The sequence below is a fragment of the Chenopodium album genome, chromosome 23, assembly GCF_948465745.1.
Source record: "Chenopodium album chromosome 23, dcCheAlbu1.1, whole genome shotgun sequence".
Taxonomy (NCBI): domain Eukaryota; kingdom Viridiplantae; phylum Streptophyta; class Magnoliopsida; order Caryophyllales; family Amaranthaceae; genus Chenopodium; species Chenopodium album.
This window is the reverse complement of record NC_137856.1, coordinates 35,504,830-35,530,144: the sequence shown is the minus strand read 5'-3', so window position 1 is coordinate 35,530,144 and position 25,315 is coordinate 35,504,830. Positions and strand designations below refer to the sequence as shown.

At 36.2% G+C, this 25,315-nt stretch overlaps 2 protein-coding genes and 1 long non-coding RNA gene across 5 annotated transcripts; 1 reads left to right on the top strand and 2 right to left on the bottom strand.

Moving 5' to 3' along the window:
• Positions 1-1,693: 1,693 nt before the first annotated feature.
• Positions 1,694-5,168, bottom strand: LOC145607494 (putative RING-H2 finger protein ATL21B). The gene is made up of 2 exons (XM_081663128.1): positions 4,382-5,168; positions 1,694-2,193 (listed from the first exon to the last, which is right to left on the bottom strand). The coding sequence occupies exons 1-2, from the start codon at positions 5,166-5,168 to the stop codon at positions 1,694-1,696; spliced, it is 1,287 nt and encodes a 428-aa protein (XP_081519254.1).
• Positions 5,169-7,480: 2,312 nt separating this feature from the next.
• LOC145606595 (uncharacterized) lies at positions 7,481-9,440 on the top strand. Its single transcript, XR_014105391.1, has 3 exons — positions 7,481-7,638; positions 8,962-9,128; positions 9,252-9,440. It is a non-coding gene; the product is annotated as an uncharacterized LOC145606595 (long non-coding RNA).
• A 436-nt stretch (positions 9,441-9,876) lies between these two features.
• On the bottom strand, positions 9,877-20,720 carry LOC145606593 (glutamate synthase 1 [NADH], chloroplastic-like). Of its 3 annotated transcripts, XM_081662385.1 has the most exons (22): positions 20,081-20,720; positions 19,859-19,978; positions 19,632-19,745; positions 18,951-19,103; positions 18,608-18,708; positions 18,401-18,497; positions 17,841-17,950; positions 17,518-17,621; positions 17,209-17,388; positions 16,782-17,125; positions 16,587-16,657; positions 16,032-16,501; positions 15,039-15,908; positions 14,757-14,911; positions 14,312-14,473; positions 12,621-14,216; positions 12,318-12,536; positions 11,947-12,215; positions 11,541-11,846; positions 11,178-11,445; positions 10,786-11,043; positions 9,877-10,603 (listed from the first exon to the last, which is right to left on the bottom strand). In XM_081662385.1, the coding sequence occupies exons 1-22, from the start codon at positions 20,438-20,440 to the stop codon at positions 10,322-10,324; spliced, it is 6,609 nt and encodes a 2,202-aa protein (XP_081518511.1). In that variant the 5' UTR covers positions 20,441-20,720; the 3' UTR covers positions 9,877-10,321. The 3 variants fall into 3 exon arrangements, with proteins under 3 accessions (XP_081518511.1, XP_081518512.1, XP_081518513.1); XM_081662386.1 differs by lacking the exons at positions 18,401-18,497; positions 18,608-18,708; positions 18,951-19,103; ... (1 more) ...; positions 19,859-19,978; positions 20,081-20,720 and adding an exon at positions 18,197-18,341; XM_081662387.1 differs by lacking the exons at positions 18,401-18,497; positions 18,608-18,708; positions 18,951-19,103; ... (1 more) ...; positions 19,859-19,978; positions 20,081-20,720 and adding an exon at positions 18,104-18,142.
• Between the last annotated feature and the right edge of the window lie 4,595 nt (positions 20,721-25,315).

Genomic DNA, 25,315 nt, shown 5'->3' with positions numbered 1-25,315 from the left:
TGCAATATAAGATAGATTTAAGATGAGTGTACTAAGCACAATTTAGTACTTAAGGCCAATAATAGAGTCATTGAAAACACACGTTATTATAGTGGATTGCTAAACACCGCCGTCCAAAATGATCACCACCGCCAATATTTAGTGTGAGTGGACAATCATGCCCTTACTATTTAACCACTTAGTTTTCCTCCCCGGCAACCCACCACCCCTTCTGACCGGCGACAACCACCACTACCCTCACAGACGACCTATCATATCCTTCAATGACAAGCCACCACCTTCCCTCGCCGGCAGGAAGGTGGTGGTATTTTTTTTAATTTCCGGCAATCACGGCCGGAGCCCAAAACCGGTTACCGTGCTCGGTAACCGGTTTTGGGCTCCGGTTACCGTGCATGGTAAATGGTTACCACGGTAACTGGAGCCCAAAACCGGTTACCGTGCCAGGTAACCGGAGCCCAAAACCGGTTACTATGGTTGGTAATCAGTTTTGGGTTCCGATTACCGCGATTGTCGCAAATAAAAAAACCACCACCTTCCCATCGGCAAGGGAACGTGGTGGGTCGTTACTGAGGGGGATGTGGTGGGTCACTGGTCACGGTGTGGTGGTCGTCACCGATTAGGGTGGTGTTGTCAAGGTCTTAGTGATTAGTGGCAAGAAAGAAGATAGTGGTGAAGTACTAAGAACATGGTTGTCCATTCACACTAAATGTCGGCAATTCTGATCATATTTGTAGGCGGTATTTAACACCCCTTATTATAAGCTGAGAAATTCTCATTTAAAAGTATGCTCAACTACCCAAATCTCCCATGCCTCAAGTTATCTCGTTTCTAGTGTTATGTTCCACATGTTTTTTTTAGTATGGGCACTAGAGGTCCATATTCCCTCTAAAGTAATTACGATATATGTTAATTCACCACAAAATTAAACAATGGTACGTCATGCCTCCTTTCTATTTGAGTAAGTGTTCATTAATAAGTTTGGTTTTTGGTTGAGATGTCCAAGTGTCCAACATGAATTCAATGATCTTCACACCATTTATTGAACTTAATCACAATTTACCATAATAATTGATGCTCAACTACTCTTCATTTTGGAAATTTAGTTGGCCATTATTTTGTTCACCTTATTTTCACTTATTTTTGGTTTCAAAAGTAAATATATATTTTTACTCTTTTTTTTTTATTTTTTTTTTACGGACACTTCTTTTAAGTCTCGTAAAGTCGTAAGTATATACAAGTATATGATTTAATAAAGTCTAATAAGTTTAGATAGAATATTATAAATTCAAATAAGGAAAATTAGGAAAATATAACACACCTTAAATTTTGAAAAATCTGATAATCATGATAGGATGGATGATGACATGATAATTCAAAAATTACGTTATAAGATTATAAATTTTTTAATTTTAAAACTCCGTATGTGAGGTCATGAGGATATCTTAAGCATAGGTCACTGTGCCGATGTACCCTCCATCCTATCCTAAAATAAAGTTTCAATTTTCAACTAATTAAAGAGACATGTATAACTTGTAAGATTTACATCTTTATGTATAGCTAGTAACATACATCGAATGATTCTAAGTTTCTAACTATATATTATGATACATCGAATACAAAGATTTCAAGCAACAAATTCACATCACTCTACATCAAAAATTCCTCAAATTTATATATATATATTTTTTTTTTGTCATGATGAATCAACTGGAGTCCTGCAAATTGGACAAGTTTTTCCAAACCTTCCACGAGATAAAAGCCACTTATTTACGCAATTTGCATGAAAATAATGCCCACATACAGGTAAAGTTCCAATTCTGTCCTTCCTTCTATATTCTCCCATGCATATTGCACATGCATTTTCATTCTCCCTACTATTTGGGCCTTGGCCCACTTCTTCTATCTCACTTATTACTATAGTGGGCCGATATTCTGGGCTTGCTTCCTCGTTTAGGCCCAATCGAACTACTTGCCTTGCAAACTCTATGTTAAGTTCTGCAAGGCCCAATTCTCCAATGCGGTCAGGCCCATTTGTGACGGCTGATTCGAGTTGTAAATCGCGGTTTAAACTCCTACGTCTAAGGCAGGCCCGGATCCAAATAATTAGTGAGCCCACTAGACAAATTAGTGTTGGTGAGCATATCACTAGTATCACTGCTACGAAGGTGGTTATGGGCAATTTCCCAACCATACCTGAAATTTGGAAAATGTATGATTTTTGTTACGCGATTTACTAACTCTTATTGTTCGAAAATAATAGTCACGTTGTCCACAGACTCATTGTATTTAAGGTTATGATATCGAATAAGTTTACTGGATGGCCTTTTATATTGATTATGTTCCTTGGTCTTATAAATCACTTGGATCATTCTTTACCTCAATTCATTTTTTAAAGATTACAATCTTATGAAATCACATATTGGGTAGATAAAAGTCGAGTCGAAAGGCAGGCTTTTTTCAGCTAAAAGGAGGATAGGATTCTGGGTATAAAGGTACATACTAACATTTATAATAGTAATACTTATTCGACGTACATTGCATTATCAGATAGGTTTTGACTAGAATTATCTTTATTAAGAACAAATTATAAAATAAAACAAAAAAAAATTTAAAAATTAAAAAAAAAAAAAAAAAAAACCTAGTTTATTTTCCCTATGGACCTACGGTTGTGTATATGGAATTAGACAGGTGTTTATAATATTGAGTGATTTTTTTAAAAAACTTTTAAACTTAAAGAGGACTTTGTATGTCATCTATGCATCATTAGTTGAATGTAACTTGGCAGTGACTATTTCATCATGGTTGCCCTATCTATTTAGTGCGGCTAAAGTGCTAAAGACCCGTTTGGTTGTGTTGATAATGAAGGGTGGTGGTAATTGTAATGATTTTACAAGTAATACCGAGTAGTGTTTGGACTCAGGCAATGTCTATCTCGAGTTATTGCATTAATGTCATGATAAATCCTTATTTATATTAGATTTAAAAGAATAACATATTTAGTGGTTAACATCATTTTAGTGCTTAAATTAAATTTGGAGTTGTGGATTCAAATCATGTTCAAACCATATTTTAAACACATGAAATAAAAAGACTCAACTGAATGAGGAGAGTATCACATGATATATATATATATATATATGTAAGCATATTTAGGAACGTTTTTAACATATAGCGCTCCTTAGTCCTTATAGATTTTGTGAATAAGTGTAAATGCCTATGGTTATGGTATTTCTAGTCCCTCCTTAATTAACTAATTTTCTTTATAAATTTACATTACTATTCATTATCATTAGTGTTTGGCCAAAAAAATTGGAAACAAAAACACATGTTTGTAGGTAAAGTTTCATTGACATGGTAAATTGGTAATAAACTAATAACCATATAGGATTTTCTTGCAATATTGCAAACAAATCCATTACCATTTCCACAATTTTTAACCGGCTATCAAACATGCCACAACAATGTGTTTAGAAGTGTTGAAAGGTTTTGCCATAATCAGCCTGACGCATTATTAGAATGTAAGATTACTAATTACCTGATGCTAATCATAGTTAAAGTAAATAATTTGAAATACCTCATTTATCTCTTTCGAATCACATAGTTTAAACATTTACATACGTGATAACATGTTTAATAATTCCAGCCATTTTTTTTTTCAATCAACAAAAACACATTAATTATAAAAAGTTGATATGTTTTAATCTAAGAAAAAAAGGTGAAATGTACTCCTATAGTACAGTCCTATATAACAAGATATCATATCATGATATGTGCATCTTCCTTTGAGTATAAATCACTTAAAAATCATAGTAAATTATGGTGCAAAAATCAAGATGCTACAATTAAAAAGAAACTGATAAGTACTACTCTATATTGTTAATCATCTTGTTAAATGTAAAATCCAAAATGCCCCATTTCCTAAGACAAATTAAAACCTAAAAAATATGTATATTTAATTTGTATTTTCTATTGCAACAGCAAGTTTTGGCCGGCAAAATTTACGGAATTACTTGATTAATTAACCTAAGCTTATTGGATAGTCAACACTACTTTTTTCTAATCCAGATTATAAGGGGCTGTTCATATCATTTTAGAATCTCAAATTTATGCTTTTCATGAAAACCCTAATTATCAATTCAAACAACTTACTGGTCTTTTAATTAGAAGACAAATATTATACATATTATTAATAAGCAAGTTGCATTATTATATACTCATTATATTGCAATAACTATGTATATTATGAGTAATTTATAACCAAAAATAGAAGGAAAGATTCTAATCTCTATTCTCAAACACAAACCCACCAAGATGATAACGATTATACTTAAATAAGCAAGATTAACTAATCAGAAAGAAACATATTAGCTAAAGAGGGTACCTTGGTTCGGAATATTCGAGCATATTATGACTTGTGAACCGTTGTTATTAGTCTCCAACCCACACATTTGACCACGTAACTCGCATGGCCGGCACTCTGGCATGTACCAAGACAGCCGGAGGTCGTCATGGAGCTCCAATGATAAGGATGAATTTGTGTTATTGTTGTGCAATGAAGGCGGCCATTGGACCGGAACCTTAACCAAAGGTGCAATGAGGGAACAATTTGAGGATGACAAAAAAGTGGTAGTAAAGTTGTTATTAGTCCCATTTGAAGGGATTGCATAAATAAAATGTTGTGATCCACTAAGACATTTGATTGGACCAATGAGACCTTTTATATAATTTGTGGTGTTATTTTTTGTGGTATTTAGGGTTTTTGAGCAATTAAAGAAGGAAAAATATTGATGATAAATTCCAACAAAAGGAGAGTTTGAAAGATTAAAAGTTAAAAGTTTTTTGGGAAGGCAATTATTTGGATCATTTATCCACATTTCTTGTGCAACATAATCTATACTTTTTATACTAAAGTTTCCTGACCTTGGAAGCTCAATAAGGGAGCTTTTGGATCCTTCATCACACCGCACGTCGAAACCCGGATACCCACAAGATTCGGGCTCTTCTTCACCGGGAGTCTTGACCCGGAAAGGGAATCGGATTGTCGGACTACCGGAAAAATCACCACACTTGGAGATGGAACAGTTGTTGCTCATCACCTTGTAAGGAAAGTTGCTAATGAAGGTAAGAATAAAGAATAAAAGGACAAAAATTAGTGTGTTTAGATCCATGATTTAATTTAGAAAGAGAACTAGTTGTTGTTTTGTATACATTTATATTACTTGTTGCTCAAATTATGAGGGGTTGATTGAAGAAGTAAACTATGTTATTATAGGTTTGTTAATGATTATTTAATCTTGATTAGTCCTTCTCAAATGGTATATTAAATTAATCAAGAAAAGGGATTGAGTAGATTAGTTGTGTGTTCACAAATACACAAGCGGCCAAGTTGGCATAAGTATGCACCAATAAACAATATGCATGACATTGATGACATTGCAAATGTATTAATTTCAGGAGATCCTATTAGCATAAAAGTATCATATATAATTAAATATACCATGCAATTGGTCTCTATTATTGTTCTCTAACAAGTAGAACAAATTGATTTAATAATTGTATTAGTTATGGAAATTTGTATTAGAGATTTGGCATGCAATAATTATGATTATTATTGGTTGTGTTAGCTTTTGATTAGGTGGATAAGGTTGAAAGGATGGATTGGATTAGAGCCTTTAGAGGTATCCCTTAATATTAATTATGGGGTAGAATGGACATTTCATGGCCAAACATAATCTCTCTTTTCTATTAATTTTTTTTCAATTTTTATCTAGTATCGAGCAGAAATTATTCCGATTTGACAATGTACAAAGTACAATTTATAAATTTTTAGTACTATACCAAAAAAATTATTCTTTAATTTTTTAAATTGTCCAATTTGAAGTCTTTTGGAGATTCGATTGCAAATAAAATCTAATACTTTATCCATGTATCGATAAAAAAAATTGGTCTCCGATCACTTAACAAATCTACTCTATTATTCATGTATATGCTCATGCAATTATATCTCGTTAGTTTTCTTGATTTTAGCTTCCGAATAATTTCGTAATACGTATTTATATTGTTAATACAATATTGTATGTATTGGAAACCATGTAAAGTTGTAAACAAATGTAACAAATAAAAGAAATACATAGTAAATGGAGTACAAGCTGTATAAGTGTATAACACTCTCATTTATGATGTAAAATATAACAATAACTAAAAAGAAAATAAGTGCAACGGTCTAAAATGACTATGATATAGCTATTTTTTTTTTTTTTTTTTTTTTTTTTTTTTTTTTTTTTTTTTGAGAAAATGACTATGATATAGCTAATTCCTAGGGTCACGAACAAATACGTAGTAAATAAAAATGCAATCTTGATCACTTTCAACTTTTCAAGGCTACTAGGGAAGTCTTAAGATTAGTAAAATATAGCTTAATTTAGTATCATTATAGAAAAAAAATTACGAATCAAAAGTTCATTAAGTTCAGATAATTGAAAAATGCAATCTTGCTCTTTACTATGATATGATATACTTGTCAAAATCTCATTGTATTTGATTTACTCGGACCGAGCTCAAAATTAAACAATGTAGTCGTGAACCATGCTCGATCTCCAATTATATACTTCCTCCGTTTCTTTTTAATTGACACGTTTCTTTAGTCAAGTTTGCCAGTACACAAATTCAGCCGTTAATAACTTTAATTAACGATTATAAAAAAATTTAAAAAGTTGATTTTTCTAAATTCTAAAGCATAACAGCCCAGTGTATTACCGTTGTTCTATGTGTTGGTTGTTATTGGACTGGGCTTTGCTATTTGTTAGGTTCCTTCTCTGTTGTGTCCTTATCCAAAAAACAGGATTGTAATGAAAATGAAGAATAATAAATTACTCAACTCAAAGACAAAGATCATCACCCACAATTCCACAAATTGTTCACAAACAATAAAACAAGAGTAAGGGTCTGTTCTCATTGACTAAACTGAATTGAACTGAGCAGAGCTGAACTAAACTGAACTGAAATGAATATTTTATAAGAGAAGGAAATTAGGAGCTGAATTAAACTGAACTGAACTGAATTTCAACGTATGATAACAGGCCCTAAAGCTAGGAAAGATAACTTATGTAATGTACTAAGGTCTATATGTAAATAAATTGATACATTTTTATAAAATAAATATAGTGGCTTCTCCTATTTATTCTAAAATTGTTTCATTTTATTCTACTATATTATTGAAATTGAAATTCTCCGTTTACCTATTTCTGTGATTTATGCATAACACATAGTTTATATGTAATTTTGTCAAATTTAATTCGATATATACTTTCAATATATCACTTCTTAACCATTATTTACTAAATGGAATCTATAAAAATATAAAGACAATGCGGATTTTTATTAAATGGAATCTATAAAAATATAAAGACATGAAATAATACGAGTATTAAAAATATATAAAATAAATAAATAAATAAATAAAAAGGGAAAGCTTAGATTATTCTTTGTCATCAAAGCCTCCCAATTATTATCACCAACTTCACCCATTTCACAATCAAACATCTCAGAAAGAGAGAGAAAGAAAAGCAGGAAGAATGAAGAGGATACCTCGCATCAAATTTCCTGATAGACACCCTAAGCCTTCTTCTTCAACTCCTGGTATAAACTTCTTTCCCCTATTTTTCCCTCTGAATTTCTCTGTTTTTTGCATTTTTTTTTTTTGATTTTTTTTTTTTTTTTTTTTACTTGTTATTTTAGTTAAAGTTTTAATCTTTAATCTTCTGCTGTTAAATTTATTAATTTTTGTTGTGTTTAATCTTTCTTGGGTAATTGGGTTTGCTTTTTCTGGGTATGTTGTTCTTAATAGTTTGTAATAATTATAAGAAATTCCATAGCTTTAATCATACTAAAGTCATAATTTAGCTTTTTTTTTAAAAAAAAAAATAAACCCTTTAATTTTTTCTCTGCTGTTTCATTGGTGTGGTTGTTCTTCAATGGCGGCTTGGAAATTCTTGATTTCACTATGGTGCACTTCTTTGCCATTATTGGCCAATTTGGGATTGCTTTATTAGTGTGGGTAGTTAAAGATTCCTTCTTCTATTGTCCACCCTTTCTCATTTTGCCTTTTGCTTTTGTCACAAATCAAAATTGGGCTTGCCAAAAAGTAAGTGATCAAGTTTTTGGTCACGGATAAGGTTGCGTACATCTGGATCTTCCGAAACACATATTAAGATTAATACGAGTACTGTTTTATTATTGTTGTGATCTATCTTGGCATGACTTTTTAGGGGTTGCAAGTGGGATTATAATTAGCTATTATCAGAACATGTTAGGGTTTAGATTTTATTTACTGTAGTTTTAATCTGAACACTTGATCATTAGCATATATATGCTGGTGTTAGATACAAAGCAGATGTTCTAGCTTGTAAGCTTGGTGTAGAATTTTGCTCAGTTGCAGTATGCATGATATGTTATACTTGTAGTGTCAGTGTGTTTTGTTCAAGCCTGATTTAAGTGGGACTATGACAAGGTTTTGGCCTTTCGAATTCCTTACCAGTAGAGTTCACTCACATACTGCAACTGACCTTACAATTGCATTTTCTATTGTCACATTCTAGGGACAAATTACATGCTAATAAGTGACTGAGTAGGGTTGTTTCGAGCCTTGATGCTTCGAGCCTTTGATTTTGTTAAGATTGGTGTTTAGAGACGCTCTCCAATGTCATATGTGCATGGTGTGAGGAGTTCACTTTCGAGTACTTTACTGCATTCCATGTTTTTACTGCATTCCATGTTTTTAGACAATGTTGTTGTAGTATTAATGTACCATTGATATCAATAGTTTCCTGCTATCTGAATTCTTTTTTAATTTTCCTTGAGATGAAGCTGAATTTAACTTGAACCTTGAGAACAATCCCCCTATTTTTACTGCTATGCAATGTATGCTATCAGCAACATTACATCATCTGCTTTGCTGAATAGGTGTCGAGTCCCAACCAAAGCCACCTTCAGGAAACACGAATACACGCAAGCTTTCAACATCAAAGTCTGATGTTCCTGCACCACCCAACTCCGCGGGAGGGGGTGGTAAAGCTTCACTTCAGCCTAAGCGCACACCAGTCTCAGACAAGGAGATGGAAGCTATCTTGGTAAGAATTACTCCCTCTCAATACAGTTCCTCCAATTCAGATTTTTTATTCAATTTTCTGAAAATGACACAGTAGAAACAAGTACATAGTAATTAATTAGCTTTCTCCTTTATGTCCTTGCAGTTGGGTGGCTGCGTTTAGTTTCATTTTGGAAAGTCGTCAAAATGGCCCAGCTGAATTTTCAACCTCATCGGTGTGAGACACATTTGGACTTGGCAAATTCGGAATGTTGTTTTCGCAACTGTCTGTATAACCATCAGATGTACTGATATATGTTTTCTGTTTATAATAAACTTTTATCTTATGCAGTTATCACAGTGATCGTTGCAGAACGGCTAATGCAGTGAAAATTATTTTGGAGACGAATTGTCTCCCCTCAGGAAAAACCGCCTATAAACAGAACCAATGAAAATCTTATCGTCTCATATTGAACTAATGACGACTGATTAGATCTCGTTTATTATTTGTTACAAAGCTACAGCCAATATTGACCTAACCCAATTTGATTTTGTACTGGCAAATGGGATTAGTCACAGATAAAATCCAACCCGAATATGATGAGATTGAATCGAATATCTCAACACTTGAATGTGGCTTGTGCAGCAATTTCTAAAATTTACAATGGTAACCCAGGAATGTAGAGAACATGATACACATAGCTCAAGCACTGGTTTGCAACATGTGTCACAGTAAAATTTGCATGAAAAAAAAAAAAAAAAAAAAATGAAAGGCTAGAAACAATCAAACAAGAAAAATAATGAGCAACATTTATAGAAAGCTGAAAAATTATAGCCTCAAATTTTAATAATTATAGGTGGACGAGGCTTCTCATATTGTTTGTTCACAAAGAAAAAAATCTCACATTGGTGCTTCAGATTCAACTACAATCTGGCATCATATGCAATCTTAAGTTTCCAGCTCTAACTTTCACATATATAGCTTTCAAACAAAACTGTACATTGCTCTATCTAGCTTCGCTTCTACCCGATAACGCCTTTTAGGTGATGGGCAGTCCATATAAACAAAATGTGGCAAAGAAACAAATACGACCACTTTCTTTTACTTATTACTAGCCACAAGAAGCTTGGTGGTCATCAATCAAACACCTCTAATTTCTCACATTTTATGAAGCAGCAGCTCCTAATCGCTGGTTCTTTTAGGCATAGAGAAAAGAATTGATCAAGACAAGCAACCTATGTCATCACAGTTCGTTTGTCACTCTCCATCTGCCTCTTACCGGCAACTTCTTCTGCTGGAGAGCTGACATCGACAACCTCCTTTTCTTCACCCATGAGATACCTGTCAACCTGAGAAGCAGCTTGCCTGCCCTCTGAGATGGCCCACACCACCAAGGACTGCCCTCGTCTACAGTCCCCAGCAGCAAATACACCCTCAACATTGGTTGAAAACCGACCATAATCAGCCTTGAAGTTCGACCGGTTGTCTTTCTCCACGCCCAGCTTGTCTGCCACATTCTGCAGGAGCACAACAACAAAGTGGTAAGCAACCATCCCCCAGTTAAATTTCAAGAATGAGGCATTAGATGTATTAAACATCTAAAAACCAATTCTAGTCCCTCTCTCCCATTTAAACAGAAGTGATACAAAATCTACTATTCATCATTCTTTTTTTGAGATGAGAAATAAAGAATACTAACCGCTTCAGGGCCTAGGAATCCCATAGCGAGAAGTACTAAATCTGCCTCAATGAACTCTTGCGAGCCTTCAACTTCCTTGAATTGGAACTTCCCACTGGCATCCTTTTCCCACATGACATGTACCAACTCAAGACCTTTTAACTTACCATTCTCGTCACCAACAAAACGCTTTGTGAGAACCTCGTAAGACCTTGGGTCTTTTCCGAATTTGGCAGCAGCTTCCTGGTGACCATAGTCAACTCGGAAAATACGTGGCCACTGCAAGGCCAAGAATAAATAGATAAGATAATTATCCAATTAGAACACTTATATTATTTAGAGAAAGATGGGGAAGAAGACGTGAATTTCGGCAAAGTTTTTGAAATTTAGAGAGATTGAAGGGAATGCTAAACCTGTGGCCAAGGGTTGCCAGGAGCCCTCGAATTTGGTGGTTGGGGAAGAAGTTCCAAGTTGACAACATTAGTACAGCCATGTCGAATCGATGTACCAATGCAATCAGTGCCTGTGTCACCTCCACCAATGACCACAACCTTCTTCCCTTTAGCAGAGATGTAATTACCATCTTGTAGATTACTGTCAAGCAAGCTCTTAGTATTTGCATGTAGGAATTCCATGGCAAAATGGATTCCTGACAAGTCCCGTCCTTCGATAGGAAGGTCCCTAAAGCGAAAAAAAAAAGGTATAGTTATGTCCTATTCTGAGCCATAGAAGGGAAGAAAAGTAAAGTTGCAATAAAACTTTGCCCACAGTTTTACCTAGGTTTTGTAGCCCCAACAGCCAACACAATGGCATCATTCTCCTCCTTAAGCCGGTCAATGGAATATTGTGGATCTTTGCCAACATTTGCATTCACTACGAATTGAACACCTTCCTCAGCCATGAGATTCACACGCCGTTGAACAACATTCACTTTGTCAGTCTTCATGTTGGGCACTCCATACATCATTAGCCCTCCAATTCTATCAGCACGTTCATAAACAGTCACAAAATGACCCATTTTGTTCAGTTGATCTGCAGCTGCCATGCCAGAAGGTCCGCTTCCAACTATAGCAACTTTTTTCCTGATATCACATACATGAAAGCCATCAGATCACAAATCTAGGAAGTGGAATTTTATTAACCCAAAAAAATAGACAATTTCTGCAAATAAATAGTATTTACCCAGTTCTTTTCTGTGGAGGCCTTGGAACCATCCATCCTTCCTCAAAGGCTTTGTCTATGATTGAACATTCAATAGTTTTGATTGACACAGGATTTTCAATGATGCCAAGAACACAGGAACCCTCACATGGTGCTGGACAAACTCTACCAGTAAACTCTGGAAAGTTATTCGTTTCCAAGAGTCGGTCCAGAGCTTCACGCCACCTATTCTGGTAAACTAATTCATTAAACTCCGGAATTTTATTTCCTAGCGGGCACCCTGTATTATCCTGCAAATAAAGCAAAATAGAGCAAGTCTCACAATAAGACTACTAAGCCACTGGAAAGATCGTGTTAATATGAATATTTACACATTTAACAATTACACTTACCTGATGGCAAAATGGAGTACCACAATCCATGCACCGAGCAGCTTGTGTCTTCAATAAGGGGGCAGGTCTTTTTTCATCCATGACCTCATTATAGTCCTTCATCCTTTCATTTGGATCACGATACTGAATCCCCTCACGCTCATATGCAACAAAACCACGATGTTTTTGAGCATCAGGAACCCGAGAAGGACGCTTGAACTCTTCTTCTTCGTCCTCTTCCTGCATGATCATGAAAACATAAGCCCCGTATGATCCATGGAATTCCAGCAAGATAAGTTAGATTAAAAACACAACATAATATACCTGACTGTCTTGCTCTTGCAATGCAGAAGTTGCCATCTTTTTTAATTCTTCAAATGCATCTTTTTCAGTCACTTCAATTTCATCTTTTTCCTCCTCAGCCACCTTACCGCCAGTTTCCTGGGATGCTCCATCAGTTTTCATGCTTGCAAGCACCCGCTTGTAGTCTCTAGGGAAGACCTTGATAAACTTGGGCAAGAGGGTGTCAAAACTTGCCAGCACTTCCTGAGCAAGCTTGCTATTTGTATGACGTTGATGCTGCTGAATCATTATTCTTAGAGTCGTTATATCCTCTTCTTCCTCAACTTTATCAAGATCCACTAGCTCAGAATTGCATCGGGAATGGAATTTTCCATCCAAATCAAGAACATATGCTATACCGCCACTCATACCTGCAGCGAAATTTCTGCCAGTTTTTCCTAATACCACCACAGTTCCACCAGTCATGTACTCGCAACCATGATCACCAACGCCTTCCACAACGGCCTTAGCCCCTGAATTACGCACACAAAATCTTTCTGCCGCCATGCCATTAAAGTATGCTTCTCCACAGGTTGCTCCATAAAGAGCTACATTGCCAATTACAATGTTCTCTTTGGGATCAAAGCCGCTACTCCTTGGAGGATATACAACAATCTTTCCACCTGATAGTCCTTTGCCAACATAGTCATTACTGTCACCTTCAAGCTCTAATGTTATACCAGGGCAAAGGAAAGCTCCGAGACTTTGGCCTGCACTTCCATTGAATTTAATGTGGATAGTGTCTGTAGGTAGTCCTTCCAAATGGTAACGTTTTGTCACTTCGTGGCTCAGCATAGTTCCCACAGCGCGGTTTACATTCCGGATTGGGGTTTCAATATATACAGGAAGGGCCTTTTCGAGGGCAGCTTTAGAGCTCACAATCAATTCTTGATCCAAAGCCATGTCCAAGCCATGATCCTGTTTTTGGACACAGCGCTGAGCAGCGCCTGGACGGATGGTAGCAGCTGGTCTAAGCAAGAGAGAGAGATCAATGTTCTTCAGCTTCTCATTGCTCTTCGTCACTTCTTCATCAACTTCAAGCATATCTGAGCGCCCAACCATCTCATCAAGCTTCCTGAACCCAAGCTGAGACATGATCTCCCTGACCTCCTCTGCTAGCATGAAGAAGAAATTGATAACATGCTCAGGCTCACCAGCAAACTTTGCACGAAGAACAGGATCCTGTGTAGCAATGCCCACCGGACAAGTGTTCTTATGGCACTTCCTCATCATTATGCACCCAAGTGTGATGAGGGGAGCAGTGCTGAAACCAAACTCTTCAGCTCCAAGAAGAGCTGCAATTGCCACATCTCTTCCTGTTTTCAATTGACCATCTGTTTGAAGAACTGTACGGCCTCGAAGGTCATTAGCAACGAGAGTTTGATGGGTCTCAGCCAGGCCAAGCTCCCAAGGAAGCCCAGCATTTTTTATGCCTGTCCATCGAGAAGCTCCAGTACCTCCGTCATGTCCAGAGATCAAAACATGGTCAGCATGCCCCTTGACAACCCCAGCGGCAATCACTCCAACACCAGCTTCAGACACAAGTTTAACACTTACTCGGGCTGATGGATTGGCATTCTGCATTCCAAAATGACACATCAGAACATCTATATATAATTCTTACACAGGTAAACATGTTAAATTGGTCTTACGTAACCACATGTGTTATGTACCTTCAAGTCATGAATAAGTTGAGCAAGGTCCTCAATTGAATAAATGTCATGATGAGGAGGAGGGCTTATAAGTCCAACACCAGCTGTGGAGTTTCTAGTTACAGCAATATCTCCAATCACCTTATGACCAGGAAGCTCACCACCTTCACCAGGCTTAGCACCCTAAATAAGGAAATTCCACAACTTAGCCAAGAGATTAAACGAATAGTAAAGTAATTTGGCATAAAAGTTATTCTCACCACAGTTAACATGTAGGTACAAGTTAAAGAAGCAAAGACACCCGTGGGTGCTTTGCAGACACAGCATCATCTGTCCATAAACATAAATTCATGAACAAGTGGAAACCTCCATTCCTAAAGAATGCAGGGGGTGTGCTATAGATGTAGTTCAAAGAAAACCAAATTATTTTGGTACAAGTACTCCAATCTCTTAAGCCATGTCATACCTGAGCCATCTTAATTTGTAACTCATCAGCATTGGTCAAATAATAACTGGAAACACCAAATCTTCCACTTGCCACCTGCTTAATAGCACTACGCTTAGGATTCATTGAACCATCTGGGAGTGGCTCTAGACGTGATGGATTCTCACCTCCCTCACCTAGACAAGAACTTTTTAGTCAAGATAGTTATTCAAATAAAAAGAAAAGCCTGACTAATTGTGATAAGATTTTAGCCATTAGAATTAGCTAGCATGGACAGAGTGGGAAAGATCAAAAGCCACATACCTGTATTAGATTTCCCTCCCAACTTGTTCATAGCGATAGCCAGAGCAGAGTGTGCCTCCAGGGATATTGATCCATAACTCATGGCACCAGTGCAAAATCGTTTCACAATCTCACTCGCAGGTTCCACCTCTTCCAAGGGAACTTTATCTTTCATGTCCTTGAACTTCAAAAGTCCTCTTAGATTGCTTGATTTATTTAACTCATTGATGCGTTTTGAATATTCTTTGTAAGCTCCAACACTGTTTGATTTAGCAGCTTCCTGCAACTTGGCCATAGCAAGAGGATCATTGAGGTGAAGTTCACCATCTTTCCTCCAATGATAATCCCCTGGATTAGGTAGTGCCACTGATTCTGCACTTCCAAACGGAAGAGCCCGCCTTGGAAATGCCATCTCATGAAGTTTCAATGCATCAGAGGCCAGCATTTCAAAAGTTGCACCTTCAACTCTGCTTGCAGTTCCAGTGAAACACCTCTCAATGACTTCTGAAGAAAGACCTACAGCTTCAAATATTTGAGCTCCCTTGTATGATGCCAAGGTAGATATTCCCATCTTTGCAAGAACCTTCATCATTCCATAGTTGCTTGCTTTAAAGTATCTCTTAATTAGCTCATCTTTTGAGCGAAATTCACCAGTTGATTTAGGTGGAATCTTTCCATCTACTTGTAGCCTCCATATAGTTTCAATGGCCAAATACGGACAAATTGCATCCACTCCGAATCCAACTAGAGTACAGAAATGATGCACTTCACGTGGCTCAGCAGATTCAATTATCAGACCAACACGAGTTCGCTCAAGCGTCTTAACTAAATGCTGATGAACGGCACCAACCGCCAATAGAGAGCTCACTGCAACTCTACTTGGCGAGAAAGCTACAAAAGAGGAAGAAAATAAAGGCCCGAAATACATCAGTCATATCACAGAATTGATGAACAGAATATAATTTCTGCTGTCATTTAACCAGGAAAAAACAATCAGTGACTCATTAATCATACCTCTGTCGGAAAGCACCAGAACAGTGTATCCCTCCTTTATTGCATCTCTTGCTTCAGCAGAGATTCTGTCCAACGTCTGCTCCAAGCCTTTTCTACCCAGGGTCTTAGGATAAGTGATGTCAATGACCTTGCTACGCCATCCCCTGTAATCCATTTTCTTAACAGCTTCCATTTCTTCAATGGTCAAAAGAGGACCCTTCAATGATAGACGGTGACACTGCAACTCAGTCATTTCTGTGAGATCACCTTCAGGACCAATCATGCACTCCATGGATGTCACGATCTTCTCCCTAATAGGATCAATGGGAGGGTTTGTGACTTGAGCAAACAGCTGCTTAAAATACTGGAAAGTGAGTTTCTCCCTGTTTGACATCACAGCCAAGGGAGTATCATTTCCCATGGAACCAAGAGCCTCAGTGGCATCCTTTGCCATGGGAATCAACAGCATTTCCAAGGCTTCAACAGAGTACCTAAAGAAAAATAGCACCTCATGTTAATACTTCAGGAAAAATGGCGCATAAACATGTGGCAATAGTGTTGAGTCATAGCATCTACCCAAATGCCTTCAATGGCGCCAACAAACCATGAATGCCCATGTTCTCCATGTCCTCGTCCAAATTAGACACCTATAACAACAAAAACAAAATCCAATTAGATCATTTCAAGAATTCAAGTATCTTCATCAAACAAATATAGAAACGTCCGGGACATAATCCATTCCAGGCTAATGGAAAAAACTGCTGTACTTACAGGAACTGCTCCAGAAATAGCAGGAGCAACTCTCTCTGTCTCAGCCACAGAATCAACTATGTCCTTCAAGACTAATTTCTGCCTTTTCAGCCATTCCCCATATGGCCGAGCCGTTGAATATTGCTTTTTTAAGGCATCATCATCGACAACAATGTGCTTGTCAAAATCAACCAAAAGCATCATTCCAGGGTTCAAACGCCCTTTCTTAGATACGTCTTCTGGTGAAATGTCAACGACTCCAACCTCACTTGCCATTATAACTCGTCCACTGTGAGTTATATAGAAACGTCCAGGACGTAATCCATTCCGATCCAATGTGGCTCCAAGGTATCGACCATCAGTGACTGCAAGGAAACTACTGTCAGCACTCAGCAAGGAAACTATTAAGAGCTTTAATGTACCAAAGAGATCAGAAATGAATGTTTACATGTTATAAGAGCTGGCCCATCCCATGGTTCCATTAGGGCTGAGAGGTACTCATAAAATCCCTTTCTTTGAGGATCCATATTCTTGTCATTCTGCCAAGCTTCAGGAATCATCATCATGACGGCTTCAGGAATACTTCTACCAGCACGAACCAATAGTTCAAGAACGCCATCAAAAGCTCCTAAAAAGGTAAAACAGTTAAAGCTCATTCTCTGAATCCACCAGCTCATCTTAAGAATCTGGAAAGTACAAGCCAAGCCAAGCCAAGAATAGCCGACAGTATTTCTGATACTGAGAGTATTGTTCTCACCTGAATCAGAAGAGCTGGCATCCACAATAGGCAAAAGCTTTTTCATTTCATTCTTTGACAGACCAAGTTCCTTGCACTTAAGCAGACCTTCACGAGCCCGCATCCTAGGATAGATTATTTTAGAACAAACAGTGAGATGGCTATAAACTCCTTCAGCTCTATTTCTGCTAGGTGGAAGACTTGCCGGATGAGTTAAGGAGCATATACTAAGTAATAAGTCCACTGGAATACTAATATATGGAGCAAGGACAGGTAGTATAGGCAACAATATCAACAAAATGGACAATTTAGCATAGCCAGAGTTCGTAAGTTGGTTAACTTACCAATTTACGTTTCCACGAAGAGTATTGATCTCCCCGTTATGACCCAATACACGCATGGGCTGAGCACGATCCCAGCTTGGAAATGTGTTGGTGGAGAAGCGAGAATGCACCTGCAAAGTACGAGGACCATACATTTCAGTCAAAGAAATCCTCTACCATATACACATCCAAAACTCTCTTAAAACCGATTTGTATACAATTTTACATTCGAAGGGGCTACAGTAAGGGTAATTTCCAGCAAAAATCCGAACTCCCTATACTACCTCGACACACATTTTCTTTTCCATCTCTCCTCAAGAACATCATAGAGAGCAACAGCACCAAATTCTGCAAAGATGATTTAATGAGTTCCTTACCAACGCACCCAATGCATCCAATCGGGCATCCAAATACATAGAGTAATCAAGGAGTGGAAGAACTTAAGAGATCATTCATACTTCAATGCCTCAGAAGTCATTCCTCAACCTTGCACCTCGTCAGTTACCCGTAGTTCCCATGCTTCTGGTTGTTAAGATATAAGTTAGCAGACAAAGATGCAAGTGAATAGAAAATATAATTACCAGGGCCATGTAGCTCGTAAACCTTTCATTGCCAAGGTCCCAATAATAGTACTCCTTCAGTTGAGAAGGCTTCAACTGACCTTTGTATACAATAGTCCTGCAATAATCAAGCACCAAATTACAGAAATTGCCAAAATACATATTGCTGACAGAATCATAATGTACCACAATTAACTAAAATAGAGAGTGCCAGAGAATATTGCCAACCTTGAGGACAGAGAGCATATATAGAAGTCCTTTACACCGCCATGTTGGAGGTTCAAAGCGGCTCTAATAGCTACCATTGAAACCCTCCTCAGTATGTACATCTGTTAGAAATATATATAATTTGTAAATAAGCTAGAAAAAGGTAGAACATAAAACTAGAGAAAATAGCTCAATAATAGCACAGATATTAGAAAGATCATATTTTTGCTTTACTGATTGCCTAACAAGATCAAATTTTTTGGTAATACATAATTTCAAAATCCACATCATCTCAAATATAACCAGGCACTGCATAGTTACTAAGAAAGCAAAGAACATAAATTTCAGATAATTTGAAAGCAACCTGCTGTTCAAGGTCTGCTTTTGATCGAGGGGTTGGTGTAAGAAACACCTGTTCAACCACCGGCTCAGTCATCAGAGCAGACTTACCCAGTCCCGAATTATCGGTTGGGACAGGACGCCATCCAAGGACTGTATGGCCAAGTGATTCTGCAACCTAAAAAGACAACAGATGATTCAACAGTCAAATTTTATAGTCTAAAACTCCAGTCAAGGGACTCTATGACCAAGTGATGTGCAAGTGTGCAACCTAACAAATAATTCAACCGGCCAAATTTCATAATTTAAAACTCCAGACAAAAGTATTCATGAAAAACTTCGTTGTCACCAAGACCATTGTTACTCAAACTCGGGCAGGTTCATGTCCAAGTGTCAAACTCGACTATCTCATACTCCATAACACTTTCGCATCTCTTTCACCAAAATGAACGAAAAATCTCTAAACACAGGCCAGGACAAAGCAACATGACCCTATAACTAATAAACAGAAAACTGCCATAATCTTAATGATTGATGCATTCAACCGTAAACAAATTACAAACTGGAAGTAAACGCAAACAACAAAACACAAGAAGTACATGATATTATACCACTTGATAGTCATTTAGTCACGTGATACCTCCTTTCCACCAAAAAGTAACAGAATAATAAATGTCAAATCTAATGAAATTAAATCAAAATTTACCTTTGTAAACACATTTTTGCTTTCTTCCCTTCTACTCTCAGAAGTAGGCAAGAAAAACATCCCAACTGCATATTCTCCTAGAGGTGGCAATTCAAATCCAAGATCCTTCGTCACCTAATTCAATTCACAACTTCCTCATAAAATTACCATCCAAATAACAAGTCAAATACGACAAGTAAAATGCGACAAGTAAAATGAGATAAACCCGAGTAATAGTAAAATATTACCTCGGTGAAGAAATCATGCGGAAGACCGACAAGAATACCAGCACCATCACCAGTATTAGTCTCACAACCACACGCACCTCTGTGCGACATCCTCACCAACATTTCAACTGCATCCGTAACCTTTTTTTTTTTACCGTAATTACCAAATATAATCAGTAAATTTAATTTAATTAATCCTTAAACTCAAAAACCCTAAAAAAGAGGTGAATTAAATTTATTTACCGTTTTACGGCTGCACTCGCCGGAAAGTTCAGCAACAAAACCAACACCACAAGAATCCTTATCATTTTTCGGGTCGTATAACCCGAGAGGCTGCTCCGGAACCAGAGATAATGAGGATTGAATAACGAACCTCGAATTCGGGTCCCGAAGCAGTGGTCGTAGTCTCTCGGATCTTAACCTATTTCCGAAGATTTTGCTCTCACAGATCTTGGCTTCGGACCTCCGAACCGCGTAGCTTCGGGAGGTTCTCTTACCGAACCTACACAACTGTGGCTGCACCACCACTAGTCCTCCGTGGTTCTCCGAACCTACTTTGCTTCGGAGGTTTAACACCGAACCTACCCCTGCTGCCACCGACATGTCGTCAAATCGAGCTTTTCCGGTTGATTTTAGGATTGATTTTTAATTTAATTTAAGATTATTGTTATTATTATCGTCGTTATAATTATAATTGATTAAATATATACGAAAATTGATTTCCAGTGATTATACAGGGGATGAAAACGGCGTCGAGTTGACGAAGTAGAGAGAGAAAGAAGAGAGAGAAGTTGAAGGTCTCCCGTCTCCTCAGCAATGGCGGATTTCCGCGAGAAGAGAGAGAAAATATTGCAGAGGAGAGAGAAAGTAAAAGAGGTGAAAGCGTTTCAAAGAGAAGGGTTGTGTGGTCTTTTTATAGAACAAGAAGAGAGTGTGTTGAGCTCGGTTTTTTATTTTTTTATTTTTATTTGCAGTAATTAAAAAGGTTGGAAAATCGGGAAAAAGTAAAAAAATAAATAAAAAGTGGGGAAAGTGGGGACCACAATCGACGTGACAGGAGGAAATAGGGTGTCGGGATGCCACGTGGAGGAATGAGCTTATGCGGCACGCGACAGACGCTGAGGGAAGTGGAGGGGTAAAAAGGTAATTTCGTAAAGTTAACCTACAAAATTGGTAAAGGTAAAAAAGGTTGTTAAGATTACGCCGCCACTCGGTTTGGAACCGAACCGCCGCGGCTCGGCGTCGTTTTTATTCTTGGATTTAGGGATTAGGATTAACTTCTATTTTTTTTGGATAAATAGTGATTATCCATCCAAAATAAATGTTTTAAAACAAATGAAAAATGTGCTAACTATAGGCTATAGCTGTAAATTGTCGATATGTTTTTTTTTTTTTTTGTATAGAAGTAAATTATGGAAAATGGATTTTATTGGAGGGAATTGATTAAGTTGAAATTACTTTCCTTTATTTGTTGATTTTAATTCCTTTGGTACTTTTTTTTTTTTTTTGAAACATAATTCCTTTAGTACTTAGGGTCTACTCTATTCACCTTATTTCCACTTATTTTAGGTGTAATAAGTTCATGTAAAATTCAGATAAGTTCACTTAAGTTTAGATTAGGGTTATTCAAATACAAATTACAATTAAAATAAGTTTAGATAAGTTCAAGTAAGTTCGGATAATAAGTTAAGATAAGTTCAGATCAGTGAAAATAAAGTAAATAGAACACACTCTTTATTCATAATAATTTAATTTTACTAATTAATGCCAATTTATTTTCTGAATCTCAAATGATTTTTATTCCAAAGTGTTACAGTTTGAACGACACATAATTTAAGCAATTCATTGACTTAAATAAAATAAGAGGTAAGTGGGGTTGTTGGAGTATTAAAAAATTGTAAAAGAAAGATACTGAGGTTAATAGTTTATTGAAAAGTAATTAATGTGAGAGCAAAGATATACGATGTACTCCATCCGTTTTTAAATACTTGCTCCATTTCTCCATGCGCGGAGTTTTAGGAGAAATTGGAGAAGTAATAAAATATGAAATAGTGGGGTTGGTGGAAGAATAAAAAAATGTAAAAGGTAAAAGTAGTTGAGAGAATTGGATGAGAGAGAATATATGTTGGGTTACTAGGTGAGAGAAATTGATAAATCACATTTATATAGTATTTATAGGCACGTTTATGCTAAGTTTATAGTTGCTTTTTAAGTCTTTTGTCTCTTTTTAGGTTGCAAATGCATAAGTTTTCCATTTTGTGCTCTATTACGCTTCGTTTGTGTTTTCTTAATGTTCAGGTAGTGTTTATAACTATTTGGACACTTTCGAAGTGGTTTTGGGAGAATCGGACAATGAAAGGATGAAAAGTCGATGAATCGAGGATTGCTCAAACAAGGATATGTGTTTGTGGAAGCTTCGGTTGATATTTATATGCATTAGGACTGATAATTGCATCCACAAGGGTCATTATGCACTTTACGGAAATGACTTCGTAAAGTATAAAAAATGACCCTTGTCCACTCTTTTGATCATAACTTGAGTTCTACAAATCGAATTGATTCGATTCAAATTGAGTTAAAAACTAGACTTGAAGAGCTTTCCATTGATAGGTCGCACGCCCCTACACGCATCCTAGATCTCGAGATACAAGCCTTTGAAGTTGACCTTGCGAATCTGCCAATCCATCGCCCAGCCATCGGGCGATGGCCGTGCTGTGCGAGCAAGAGTGAGCTGCTGGTTGGGGCGATGGAAAACCAGCGCCCGCTGGTCGAACTCCCCCTTGTGCAGCTCGTCCAACCATCGGCCACCCATCGCCCGATGGGTGGGGTGTGCGCGCAAGCTACTAGGAATCCTACATCGATTATAATTCTTTCAATCGACTAATCATATCACGACTTGTGTAATTGCTATTTTTCTGATTTTATTTTATTTATTTATCTTTAGATTAGTTTTAGGATAATATAAATACTGAAGGGATATTATTTTTCCCATATGCCTTTTTATACTTTTTATTTTACGTTCTTTTTAGTTTTTTTCTCAAACCCTTGTTTCTCATGGCATCTCCATGGATTCTTCCATGGATGATTCTTGGATTTATTATTTTAACTCATTGAGGTATTTTATTTCTATTTTCTTGCTTTTAATTATGTTTTATTCCTTAGATCTAGTTTTATTTATTTATTTCATGCTAGAGTAGTTTTATTTCTAGGGTTTGGGAATCCATGTTTATATTATGAATCTTGATTGATAATTTTAATATTTTGATTATTCATATCTCTAATTGATAGTGTTTTTATTGATAATCTTTCAACCTGATCAATTGTATGATTAATTCATGTTAATAAGAGTTTGAATCGAAAGATCTTACTTTTAGAGGCTTCCCTACAATTAGTAATTCTGATTATGTTAGCGACCGAACTACATATGTTGAATTGAGAGCATTAAGACCCGACCATAGGCTTAACAATTGCTCTAGATAATTGATTGACTGAATTATTATTGGTATTTGATAGATTCAGAACTATAAACACGGTGAACCATAACCCTAGGTCTTTTTATTATTTGTTTTAATCCTATTTTAATTTAGACTACTTTCGACCAATTTTATTTGTTTTTATCTGAATTTCGTGACTTGTTTAGTTTCACCAATTTCTTAGAGGTTAGATTGAATACCATCTCTCTGTGGATTCGACCCTACTTACCCTACTACATTGTTAGTTGGATTCGTTAGGATTTTATTTTTGACAGGTGTACGACAACCTATTAGAAATTAATTAATTATTGTAAAACTTTTCAAATAAGGAAATGGAGCAAGTATTTAAAAACGTCCGAAAAAGGAAAGTGGAGCAAGTATTTAAAAATAGAGGGAGTAATAAAACAAGTAGTAGTGGGTTTGGGTGGAGACCATGAGAGGAGAGAGATGCAATATTTTAATGTAGCATTTTGCCAAAAAAGAAAGCGTAACACTTATTAAAGTACGACCGGATTTGGTAAGTGTAGCACTTAGTAAAACACGGGGGAGTACTAATTTACAAGATTCTTCAAAAAATCCAAAAACTAAAAAATTATAATTTATCATACAATAATTTTAAACAGATTTAAATGATATGTATAGAGTGCTTCCTAAACATCAATAAATTTTCGCATTTGATGTTCTTTAGTCAAACAACATAAATTATGATGACTCGACAATTGTATTGTTGAGTGTTTAGTGATTTTCTACTCGTTTCTCAAATTGTTTTTTTTTTTTTGAAAAATTTTCTCAAATTGTTATACATGTGCGCATGTGATAATAACGACAAGTTTTTCAATGGAGTAATTATCTAAGCTACCTGTATCGGCTGTATGACTATCTATAATTGAATCAACAAAAATAGAATTAAATGACTACTTTGTTGTGTTGTATGTTGGACACATGAGATAATTGTTCGTAATATATTTTGTTCCGGTTGACATTCATAATTGCTATTGCATTACACTTTCATATTTATAAATTTGTATTTAATAATTCTTCTACAAGTTATACAAAATATTTAATTAATGTTTTTTTTTTAGTAATGAGTCCATTCAAGCTTATTCATGCGGGTTTAGTAATGAGTTTGTGTGGTACATGCCCCACCATTTTTCAAAACTGTTAGATTTTCACAAAACTATGAAGATAAAAATCAAAACATTCATTGAATTGATAGTTGGTGACTGCCTCGACAATCTAATAATCTTAAATCTACTTGTATCATATTAGGTCAATATAATTATAATGGATTCCAAACACTATTACCCTTAAATATTTATACTTCTATGATTTATTGTACAACCTCCCATCATTAGTATCACTAATAGTTTTAGGGTTTGTTCTTATACGTTGAAATTCAGTTCAGTTTCAGCTCAGTTTCTAATTTCCTTCTCTTATAAAATATTCATTTTAATTCAGTTCAGCTCAGTTCAATTCAGTTCAACTGAGTTCAATCAATGAGAACAGGCCCTTAGACACCATCTATATCAACTAGTCATAAAACAAATACTCCGTATTTCAATTAGGCCTAAATTATAATAATATCCCTTAATCCCACTGAAAGTATTAGATACCAACAAACAATAATTATAATATTTTTTTGTCAGAAGAAAAGTAGTAATCAAACTTATGAATGAAGTTGGTTAATTGTTTAATTAGGCCTGAATTCTGACGACATTAGTGGCCCACACGAGCTCACACACCATGTGTATAAGTGTATAATTAAGTAACAGTAAGATCTTATATAAATATAATATGGTCAAAAGCATACTTAGTTGACGCAAATCTGGTTACAACTGGGGAAGTATCACCTAATTAATCATGTTGAATGTTAGATTAGATTGTGATTATTATGGAGGACATAATGGTAAAAGCTGCATAGTTAGGTGAATGGTTGACCGTCTTAGATGACGAAATGGCTGACGTACATATTTGAATTACTGAAAATTCTACGGAACAAGTAAAT